Raw genomic sequence first — 12,302 nt, forward strand, 5'->3', positions numbered from 1 at the left:
ATAGCGGTTCCCAGCCTCCAAGAAAGAAAAGGGGCCCAGGATGTTGGCCCCCACCCTCTCTATAGGCACATACACTAAGTTTTGCTGCAGCAGGGCATGCTGCTGCTGCGAGGGGCCCTTCTGGGCTGTGCAGGCATCACAACAGTGGACGTGGAGCTCCACATCTTCACTGCATCCTGCTCAGTAGAACTGACTCCTCAATTCCCCTGGCCATTCCCCACTGAGTCATGGAAAATCTGCAGGACCTGGGGTCTCAGGGAGTGGGGCACCAGCAGCTGCAGGTACAGTAAGTAGCCTGTCCACTCAGCACCTGCAAACAAAGGTACAGCGGACCATCATGGAGGGTGACAGTTTCTGCAGTCTGGGAGTAGTAGGCAGGTCATTTTTCTGAAACTCAGAAGCCAAGTATGTGAGGCATGGTCAGTGCGCAGCTGGAAACTTTTCCCCTAGAGATATGGTCGGAAGTGGTGGAGTGCTTGCACCACCACCAACTGTTCCCGATGGGTGACACAGTAGTTCCTTTAAGCAGTATTCAATGCTTGGCTGTAATAGGCAACAACTAGCTCCCTGTCGTCAGCTGCCTGAGATAACACTGCTCCAAACCACACGTTACTTACATTGGTGTAAATTATAAAAGGGTGCCCAGGTACAACACGGGGGCACTAGACAGTGCTTCATGCAGCCGGCAGAATGCTTCCTCACACATATCGTTCCAGAGGAACAGTTGGCCTTTCTCCGTCAACCGGTGCAACGGACTTGCGATGGTGGAGAAGTCCGGCACGAACCAGCGGTAGTACTGTGCCAGCCCAAAGAAACTGCGTAATTCAGTAATGTCCTTTGCCACGGGCCAGTATTGCACTGCTGTCACCTTTTCCGGATCCATGACCACTCCTTCAGCACTCAAAGAAAGTTGTTTCTCAGTGAAATTGGTGGCTTTTCTTGAGGTTGAGGCAAAGTCTGGCTTGGCAGATGGCAGCAAAGACTTCCTGGAGGTGTTGCTGGCCCTTCCAAAGTCTGGAGCATGTACTAGTAGATCATCCAGATACACCACACAGCAGCTTTGAGGGACATCTACTAGCACCTGCTCTATGCAGCATTCGAAGGTAGTAGGGCCATTGAAAAGCCCGAGCGGCATCACCCGGAACTTATAAAGCCCTTGCCAAATAGTAAAGGCAGTCTTGGGCTAGGCATCCTGGGCCAGTTCCACCTGCCAATACCTGCTTTGAAGGTCAAAGTAGCTAAACCAACTGGGCCCAGCATTGTAATCCAGGGTGTCATCAATTTGGGCAGTCTCCCCAACCTTCTCCATTTCCTGGATTTTCTGCTCCACTGCTTGACCACTACCAGCCGGTGAAGCTGTAGATGTATGGATGGGGCAGTGAGGTATCAATTGTATGCTGTACTAGCCCCGTCCACCCACACTCCTCATCTCGTGTTGCAAAGAATTTGATATATGGCGCATGTGTACATAGACGTGTCCTTAGAAAAGTCCTTATAATAAGTTTACCTCGGACAGATTGATGAATTCAATTCCAAAATGGATTACTGTGGACTGTAGGCCAATGATGGTCTTATGTTCAATGATATGGAAATAAACAATATATTGTCTTATCAATGGTTTACTCGACTACCACAATAATGTAATTTATTGTAATTATCTGAATTATAATTAATATATATATATATATATATATATATATATATATATATATATACAGTATATTATATTTTTAATAATTATATATTGCATTTTTATATACAGTATATTAATTTTTATTTGGGTGCCTTTCTCGGCAATTATTGATATATGCGACTGATCATGATTAATCCGCATATCATGTAATTAATTCTATAAAAATGTATTTATATTAAATTATGTAAAATAGACTGATAGGACTAAATCTACATAACAGTTTCTGTCTTGACTGCCAGTCCAGGACTTTTAACCGAACCGCTTTGAATGAGAGTGAATTGCCTTATAGCTGTTTCACTTTATTTGATAATGACATTATTATACTGGTAATTAAATAAATAGATGTTACAGTAAGTGCTCCAAGATTAACAAATATCCACTCAAGGCAAGGATTCTCTATTTCTCTAAAAGTGCTCTCTCCAAAGTGCTTTCCCTTTCCACATCGGCAAAGGGGCTATTTTTAATGAATGTCTTGGGAACTGCATACTGTATGTAACACAAAAATGAACTCAAATTGTTCACCCCTGATCTGTGTAACAGAATTCTATGAAAAGAAGACATCCCATTTTGTCTTTTTGGCCCATACACCACTTAACTTTTTTTTTTTTCTGCTTGCAGTTGACCTGCTTTCCAGATGATTTAGTTATTCAGTTTATTTGTCGTCTGTCTCCACAGGCTGTGGTTAGACCATCTCGCTCTCTAAGTTCTGCACACTTGGTCCACTCCTGTAGTAGTGTACAGGCCTTCATCATTTCCAACATCGTCCTCATGAAGGGCCATGGCAAGGTAACCAAACACATATACATGTATTATGTCATACACTATCTGTCAAACTTTAGGATGCACCAACTCATTCTCTATAATTACTATTTTTCATATTTTAAGTCATCAAAACTATGAAAAACACAAACAAAAATATGTGCATTATATAGTGACCATAATAATAATAATAATAAAAATTAAAACATTTAAAAAAAGAAATTCAAAACAATCTTTTATTTTAGCTTCTTCAAAGTAGTCACCTGTTGACTAGATTACAGCTCTACACACTCTCAGCATTCTCTCAACCAACTTCATAGGGTGACAACTGGGATGCTTTTTAAAAGTGTGTTTAAGTTCACATAAATACTGGTCAACAATAATTGTTGGCTGCTTTTCCATCACTATACAGTCCAGTTCATTAATTTCAAAATATTTCTTAATTAAAATGTTTGTTTTGTAAAGAAATGAAAATATAGGAATCTTTTCAGTTTTCTGCAGAATTGTAAAGTCCATCATTCACACTTCTACACATCCTCCACCCTCCTGTATTCATTTTATTAAATATTTTGGCTACTTTGATTATGTTTTTAGCTACAAACATGATTGTAGGACCCTAAGCTCCATTTAACAAATTTTTCCATATTTAAATTAATTTCACAGATTTCCCCCCCCCCACCAAAATCAGTGCAGGAAATGCTAAAAAAAAGTCTGCAAATTCTGTCTGGCTCTGCATACATATTACACATATATTTATGCATTGAATCCTCAAAATATATAAATTGCCCATTGTATTTCAGGGCCTGGGATTTAGTATAGTAGGAGGTAGAGACAGCATGTATGGCCCGATGGGGATTTACGTCAAGACCATCTTTCCTGGAGGAGCAGCGGCCAGTGATGGACGTCTACAGGAAGGTGGACTCATTAGTTAAATATCATACTGTAATTGGTAATGGATAAGTATATCTATCCAGAGCTATCCAGACACTAACAACAAAATGATGCATTCCCATCAACTCTTGCAGTTGCATTAGCCGGAAGTGGATAGAAAACTAATATTAGGTAACTGTATTAGTGTTTCTCCTTTACAGGAGACGAGATATTGGAATTGAACGGTGAATCTCTGCATGGCTTGACACATGAACATGCCTTACACAAGTTTAAAGTGAGTAATGTTACCTCGATAGTTGCATGTTTCAAATGATTGGTCGAGTCAAATGCACAAGACCCTCCTGTATAGCCAGCAAGCCAAATAGCAAAGTAGGTTTATAGGTATATACGTAGTTACCATGAGCATTCTTACACACTGTAAATATCAGTGATGTGTACAAGTAAAAAAAAAAAAAAAATTTTTATATATATATATATATATATAATATATTCTCTGTCTGCAGCAAGTGAAGAAGGGTTTGTTAACGCTGGTGGTGAGGACCAGTTTGCGGGTGGGCGCCTTGCCTGGCAGCCAAGGACAGGTGTCTCAGTTATGCCGATCCAGATCTCTGAGCTCCAGCACCAGTATAAGCCGAGCCAGTGCTGACCTGGGGGACTATAACTGCCTCAACAACTCATCAAAGCCCCAGGACAGAGTCATGATGGAGATCACTTTGCAAAAGGGTTTGTATCCAAATCTTAAAGGGATAGTTCACCTAAAAATGAAAATTCTATTATAATTTACTCAGTCTCACATCGTTCCAACCCTGTATGACTTTCTTTCTTATGCGGAACATAAAAAGTCTGTCTTTTGAAAACAATGGCAGTTGATAATGACTCACTTTAAAGCTTAAAGTAGTCCATGCTTCTCATGTGTCATGTTTCAAGTCTTGTGAAGGAATACAATTAGTGGAAAAACAACAAGAAATGTAAGTAATTTTTCAGTGAAAGTCTTGATATCCATTGTTTATTCAGACGCAATACGAGAGAAGCTTGTTCACAATGAAAGTTCTCATGTAAACATGCATGCCAAGTCATATGAGGTACAACATGAGTAAGAGTAAAAATAAGGACAGAATTTTTATTTTTCATACACTATTCCTTTAATATTCATCACATAGTCTATACCAGTGTTTCCCAACCTTTTTTCTGCCACGGCACACTTTTTACAATTAAACAAATCCCATGGCACACCTCTATCCCACTGTCCCACATAACCATCGTTGATAGTTTTCCTTTTCAAGAACTTCCATGATTTCTTTCACGGTTTCTTTATTTTTATCAGGATCTTGATGATTAAAATACAGTCATCTGAAGAGAATGACATTAGAAATGATTTTACACAGAAGGCAAGTTCCATTGTATCCATAGTTTTAACTGTGGCATTTGCAATAAGATCATAGTAACCAAAAGTATAAGTAAAACCATGATTAGCAGTAACCATAAAACAAATTATGGCATTTCTCATAAGAAAAACACATCCAGAAATTAAATTGTATTCTCTCACTACTATATTGATTTAAGTTCATGGTAAATATTTTTTTAAATATCTGTGATGTGTGGATTGAAACCTTACAATTTCTGTCTGTTCATTGTGCAGATTTCTCCTTTATTCCTTTTCAATGCTGTTTAGAATGTTGGGGCCGTTTAATAAAAACTTTAACTGGTTTAATCATCGACAAATTATGGGCTTTCATAGAGGTTTTAAACAAATAATCAATGCCAAATTCGTGACCCAGCCCATGCTTCTCGCAGCTCTGTTTATGATGATCTGCACGGCTGAGCGCTCAAGACTGGTCCAGATGTAAATGCACGTCTCTGCGCTGATCTGTCCATTGAGCAGCGCTGACTGATCCGGGTAAAGCTGTTTTTCCTTTCGCGCTTGGAACGTTTGCCGTTTGATATTTCTCATACGGAACAAAAAAACAACAGAGCACAATCAGAGAGTCAGCCAACTTTATAGTTGCACCAATTCTACCTCTTGCAAAGTTTAATCGTACTGTTAGGAAAAATGGTTGAAAAATTAGTCTCAGTCCGGAGCCCTGATTTATTTTGTGGAATCTTATAATTTTCCACGGCACACCTGACAATCTTTCACGGCACACTAGTGTGCTGTGGCACAGTGGTTGGGAAACACTGGTCTATACATTGGTGCAATGGCTGTTCGTCTACTGTTTTGTCTAAAAAAATATCTATTTTGATTGAATTACAATAAATAAGATTAATTCAAAAATGGTCAGTATCAGCAAAAAATAGTTCAAAAATAGTAGGTCTATCATGATCTTAGCTTAGCTTAGCAACATGCTAATGGCAAACACTATTTGTGAGATGGTCTTCTATGCATTTCACATGAGGAGTGCTATTTGTGGTATATGCAGAGATGCTGCATTTGTAGAGTGTTCCAAATCTTGCACCTATGAGGTTCCATTTAATTTAAGATGCTACTTTAGAAGGCAGCAGTAGACAGCAAAGCAATTCACAAGGTTCTGGAACAGTTTTTGTAATTGTAGCACCCAGCTGAAAATGCAGCTCTGTGCAGGCTTGCCATATGTTTTAATGCCTTTCATGGATTTTATGATGATACATATTGAATGGAATGTTTGTAAATTACATTTTTAATCAAAAATAAATTCTATTACTGTACTTTATCTCACTGTTTCACAAAAACTGCCTTGCAGTCTCAAAGCTCACAACACCCAGTCAAAATTGAACACTGTTTTAGGTGTGATAACACTGCTGAGACACGATCAGCTGTTGCTGATGTTTCATGACACACATCAATCAAATGCTTTAGCTTTTAGCCATGCACATAAAAGTCTCTAGAGCTAAAGCATGCCTTGGTTGTGTAGCTGCACAACAACAAATTCAAATACTTGTTGTCACACCTTTAGTTTTCTGTTGTCTTAACCCTTAAATGCATACCTTGGGTCTGTGACCTAAAGCCTCATTCCACCCCCTGTACCTCTTCCTACACAGTCTTACAGCGAAATCGTAAGGATTTATACAAATTTTCTAAATTTGGCTAATTTGTATGATATAGCACGACTGCACTCGTATTAATTTGTACGATTTTCACTACAGCCATTGACGTCGCTGGACATCGTTTCCATCTCATATGCGACAATTACTTGCCTCTGTCACACACAACAGCTTCCTATCATGTTTACACACTCTACTGATCGGTTAGGTTTAGATAAGGGTTTTGGGTAAGGGCATAATATTAATAAGCATGTCCTTAATGCCTCGTGTACTTCCGCATTAGACATCCAGGCATTTGCACGTGATGAAATCGTACAAATTTATACAAACAAACTCATACAAACTCATACGAAATAGTCAACTCGTAAAATATGTTCGAGTTTTCATGAGACTGGGTTGCCTCTTCCATTTTTTGGAGTTGTGCCCACACCTCTTTAGTTTTCCTTAACCTTTCTCTTATGAATAATGTAACACACACACACACACAAACTTCTTTTTATATCATTGTGTCGACTCTCCATAGACTTCCATGCATTTTATGGATTTTATACTGATCTAAGTATAATTTCTATCCCCTATCCCTAACCCTACCCCTTAACCTAACCCTCACAGAAAACGTTTTGCATTTTTACATTTAAAAAAAAAAAAAAAAATCATTTAGTATGTTTTATGAGCCATATCCCTTGGCTGGGCCCCACAAGGTAGGTGATCTCAGGTTTTACTATCCTTGTGGGGACATTTAATCCCCACAATGTAGTATAAACAAGTACACACACACACAGTGCTTTTTTGCACTTCCATAAATAATATTTTGATGATTATTTCATATCTCTATAAGTTTACTATCACAGGATATCTATTCTAGCCCTGTTGTTTCAGTGTTTGGCTTGATCTACATTTAACATTGCTATTTGATTAAGAAACAACATGGAAGTAAACTAGTGTAAAACATGAACAGCATGTTATGGCTATTGTCATTTAGGTGAACTACTGATATTCTGTAAGTTGTGCGTCTGTTTATACTCAATGAGTGCCTGAGAAAATACATATGTGCAGCTTATGTGTAGCTTTTGTTATACAGTATGTAGCTTAATATGTGTTTGACAGCCAGTTGCATCTCATGAAATTTCAATGTGAAAGCAAGGAATCCTGTTCTGGATTTGTCCTGAGTTGTCACATAATTTCTTTGATATATGAAAAATAAACCATTAAAATTTGTAAGAATATATTTTATTCTATTAATTCTATTCTACTATTTATAACTGTCTTGAAAATGCTCTGAAAATTTTACACTATCTGGGCATGTTGTAAATCCATTTGTGACAGATATACAGTATGTGCCAGGTCTCTAAAGACCCGAGTATGTAATAATATTTGGTGACATACCCATGCATTTAAGGGTTAAAGGAATAATCACCCAAAAATAAAAATTATGTCACCATTTGCTCTCTCTCATGTCCTTTCAAACCTGTATAATTTCCTTTTAAAAAGAGAATAACAAAGAAAATGTTTTACGTACAAAATGCCCAAACTGCTCTTTTCTCACACAAGATATATGGATTCACGTTGTCAAGATCCAATAAGGACAAAAAGGTACCATACAATATTAAAATATAGTCCTTAAAGTCTTTAAAGTCATACGATAGCTTTGACCTACTAGTTTATATACATCAGTTATTGTGTTTGAAATTTTAATAGCCACTTTATGGTAACAGATTACCATGACTACAAAACTGTGAGAAGAATTGCTTTGGGAGCATTGATAAATGTGTGTATTCTGCATTTGATCAGAGTTTGGTGTAGGTCTAGGTATTGGCTTGTGCTGCATACCTTCTGCTGGGGGCTTCCCTGGAATCTACATACACACCCTGTCACCAGGTTCAGTGGCCCACATGGATGGACGTTTAAGGTATGGAGCTGGTTTTCCAGTAAAATGATTTGTATATAAAACTTACTTGAGAAGCAAAATGATATATCTCTTGTTTTCTGAAAAATCTAACCTAATTTAATGAGGTTCATGCTAAAAAAAATAAATAAATAAAAATAAATAAATAAAAAAAAAAGAGAAAAATAAAGAAATTTGTTTTCCCTTCTACTTTTTTGTAACATATATATATATATATATATATATATATATATATATATATATATATATATATATATATATATATTCTTACTGGAAAAGAAGAAACAAATGCTGATTAAGAAAACCATTTTTGCATTGTATTGCTAACTGTTATTAAGCAGTATTTGTGCTCTCTTGCTGTGTGTCAGATGTGGGGATGAGATCATGGAGATTAATGACACGGTGGTTTGCAACATGACACTAAACGATGTTTACACAGTTCTTAGTCAGTGCAGCCCAGGCCCGGTTCAGATCATCATCAGTCGGCATCCTGACCCAAAAGTAGGTCTACATTCCTTTCAGTAGTATAACATAAGAGCACATGCTAGCACAAACTGTGTTGATGGACTGACAAATGCTAAAACAATTTACACTTCATTATGGTTATGGTAAAAATAAAAGTGTTTAAAGGTTGTATAAATTGTATTTGTGTTTGTGTGTGTGTGTGTGTGTGTGTGTGTGTAGGTTTCTGTTCAGCAGTTAAATGAGGCTATTGCTCAGGCGGTGGAGCACAGCAAACTGAGAAGAGACACGAGTCAGTGGAGTATGGATGGATGTAATAGCAGTAAGTTATCAAGTTGTTTATGTGACACTCATTTCAATTTACTTGAATTGGACTCGTGAAGAACTCAAGTCAGAAGCTTTACAAGATGAAATACTGTATTTGTTCTGAATATGAAAGCACTGTTTAGATAAAAGAGAGTCTCTCATGCAGTCTCTGTCACTTTTTTCCCCCGTGTGAATGTGCAGCCATTTGCTCAGACTAGAGCAGCATACAATGCCAAATTTGAAAATTTCAGGGTTAATACACTGATAACTGGCACTTGACAAGAATGTAACCTTTTTTGTCCATATGTGAAACTTTCCTCATAATGCATGCAAGAATAATTATTTTATGTTTTGTCAAATGTGTGATTCTGGTCTTCCGGAATGAGTGATGTCCTATTGAGTGGGCATTTACAGAAAGACAAAAACATGGTTAAACATATTTTGACTATAGTGGATAATTAATAAACTATTAGATTTGAAATGCATTGTATTAAATATAAAATAATATTTGTATTCAAGTATAACCAATTTTAGTTAAGTTTAACTTGACAAACAAGTAAATCCCTAATCAAAATATCCAGTATATATTTTAAATATTCAAAATATCAAATTAAATATCCTGAGACAGGGAAAAGATTAGAAAGCTAACTTGTAGCCAGTGCTTGAAGTGTAACAAAATCGGCGCCGGTATTTCTTCGCCTGAGAATTACTCCATCCGTCCAGGGGAGTTTCTTCTCCCGTAAGTGGGTAAGGTGCCCATGAGCATTTCTCTGTTTGGGCAACATTATTGGCATCACAGAGAGCTTCCATTCCGCAATAATTGCTGCTGGTACTGTGACAAGATTTTGACATCCATGTGCATTTTGGTGTGTACTGGCTCACTTTGAGCACTGCCTGCAACATAAAGAAAAAACAAAAGGGGTTTGAGATTTGACTTGATCTCATGACAAAAGACTTGCAACTTGACATAGACTTGATCTCCAAAGACCTGAAAGTTGACTTGGATGGCACTTTACACTTTAAGTCAGACTTATGAACATGCACCTGGTGTCAAGAAAGAAAATTAGGCATTTAGATTATGCATCTGTGTTTTTAATCTCAGGTCTAAGGAGATCAGATGCCTGTTCCCACAGCAGACAAAAGTGTGTCCGCTGTCTAGAGCGGAGCACGAGCCAGCTGACTTGTAGACGAGCACAGAAACCCATGATCCGATCCTGCAGCGAGGGTGCTTATAGCCAACGCGGTATACCAACCAGTGCCAACACTCAATCCTCCCTACAACCTGAGCATGTGGCCAGAGTACAGAGCATGGATGCCTCTTTCACATTCAACAGTGAAGCTTCACTTAATAGCAGACTGTCTCCAGCCTCATACACTGACGACAGCTATAACATTCCCTATAAAAGTTCAGAGAATTGCATTGGACAACAACCATTGGATGTGGCTACATGTGTGGTGAGGAGTTCTAGGCAAGGACCAACAACCCAGCCACAGAGGTACAGCAGACGACAGGAAGTCACCGTACAAGAAACAGTGACTGATTCAAGCAGCTTGAGTCAAGGTTCACCAGTGAAAGAGGAAGATCTTCTGCCTTCTCAAAGCAACTGCCAGGTAGGGCGATATAGTCACATTAATTAAATGCACTTTTTGATTCTAGTAAAATAAATGTGATTTCTTGCTGTTGTTGTGGTTGTTGTTGAATAACAATGTTTATTTCTTTGTTTGCTCTGCCTTGTATACATTTTTAGATAAAGGACTTAATTTATATTAGGTGTCTTTAACTACTATGCACTTACATTAAAAAATTTAACATTTGATACATTTGATGTTGTTTCATTGTACTTACATTTAAAGTACCGGGATGCAATTACATCAATAATCACAATGTTGACCTTAAACCCTATACCTAAACCTAACCCAAACTCTAACCAAACCCTACCATCTCCCAACTTCAATAGCAACTAATCTTGTGGGAGTTTTGCAGAATGACATCTATGCACACAGTAATCCACTGTTTCAAATGCTTAATGCTTGCTCACCGTCAGTTATTAATGTGTAAGTACAAAGTAGTTAAAGACACCTAATATAAAATGGGACCAGTAAATATTATATAAGCTAGGTTATCCACAATTGATTTATCAAGTACGTTTTTCATATTATACTGTTGCACTCTTTTTCTCTGGCAATATGCCCAATATACAAGTAGGAGGTTTTCAGGTTGAGACTGTTGCATTGCCCATAAATGGTAGTCAAATATGTGAAGGCATGATTGGTCTAACTGTGATCCTTCCGTGCCTTATTGTCAGGCTCTTTGTAAGAAAATCTTAAATTCCTTTACAGGATGCTACAAATAGTTGTGATTTTCCACACTATCATTTGTTATGTGTTATAACTGTGCAATGGTGCATTCATAGTGACTGTCATTATTTACTACCACTTGAAACTTTCAATGTCTTTGGTCTCTCCACATGCATTTAGTTTTTCTGCAGTCTATATAGGGCTTTGAGAACGATCTCAAGGCTTCTGTTTAAGAATGTACGTAGAAATTCATGCTTCCTCTTTCTGGACTGGTTAATGTTAGTGTTTTGTGATGGCACTTCAAACTGTCAATTATTTGTGCACATTTTTTGTCAGATGTGTGATTCTGGTATTTATGTTTATGTCTTTTTGAATATGCTTGAGTACCTTGCATGGAGCATGTGTGGTTGGAGTATGCCTGTATCTCTATATGCATCAGTGATGCATGACGAAATAATGCCGGATGCATTTCAACACCTTTTCAAATTATTTGTAAGACAAACTCAGCCAACCATTTCCTGTTTTTGTGACAGGAAGTGGGTGAACGCTTAGAAGTCGGAACTAAAGTTTCTGTCTGTATCTCTGAGCCTAAGCCTGCAAGTGATACAACACATAGAGGGGGCCGAGAGCACAGAGGTACGTCAAGCATAAATACTGAAATTAATGGTCAATAGTCATTGCCTTTCTTTTCTTAACAAATGAGCAATGTATGTTATATAGGTTGCATAACTTGGATTAAGACATTTACAATGCTTTTCTAGTTCAAGAATAAAAAGAAACCTACTTCCTATGTTGAAACATTACATTTCCTGACTCAGCTGACAACAGTAAATTGCAATATCCTAATGACAATGTTTTTTAAGTAGCTTTTTTTGAAATATTTTATAATTTTTCCATGTTCAACTTAAAAATAGAAGAGTTACTCTATGTTATTAAGTCTGTTACAGTTTATATAGGTTTGTAAAGTAG

At 37.5% G+C, this 12,302-nt stretch overlaps 1 protein-coding gene across 1 annotated transcript in view; it reads left to right on the forward strand.

Annotated features, from left to right (window-relative positions):
• il16 (interleukin 16) overlaps positions 1-12,302 on the forward strand; it is a 49,421-nt gene that overhangs the window by 29,652 nt on the left and 7,467 nt on the right. The window contains exons 8-16 of the mRNA XM_051695727.1: positions 2,369-2,479; positions 3,253-3,367; positions 3,544-3,617; positions 3,847-4,066; positions 8,153-8,270; positions 8,636-8,768; positions 8,952-9,051; positions 10,138-10,646; positions 11,867-11,969. Coding sequence (XP_051551687.1) covers positions 2,369-2,479; positions 3,253-3,367; positions 3,544-3,617; positions 3,847-4,066; positions 8,153-8,270; positions 8,636-8,768; positions 8,952-9,051; positions 10,138-10,646; positions 11,867-11,969 — 1,483 coding nt within the window. The remainder of the gene's footprint in view (positions 1-2,368; positions 2,480-3,252; positions 3,368-3,543; positions 3,618-3,846; positions 4,067-8,152; positions 8,271-8,635; positions 8,769-8,951; positions 9,052-10,137; positions 10,647-11,866; positions 11,970-12,302) is intronic.

This window comes from Myxocyprinus asiaticus, chromosome 1 (assembly GCF_019703515.2).
Source record: "Myxocyprinus asiaticus isolate MX2 ecotype Aquarium Trade chromosome 1, UBuf_Myxa_2, whole genome shotgun sequence".
NCBI lineage: Eukaryota > Metazoa > Chordata > Actinopteri > Cypriniformes > Catostomidae > Myxocyprinus > Myxocyprinus asiaticus.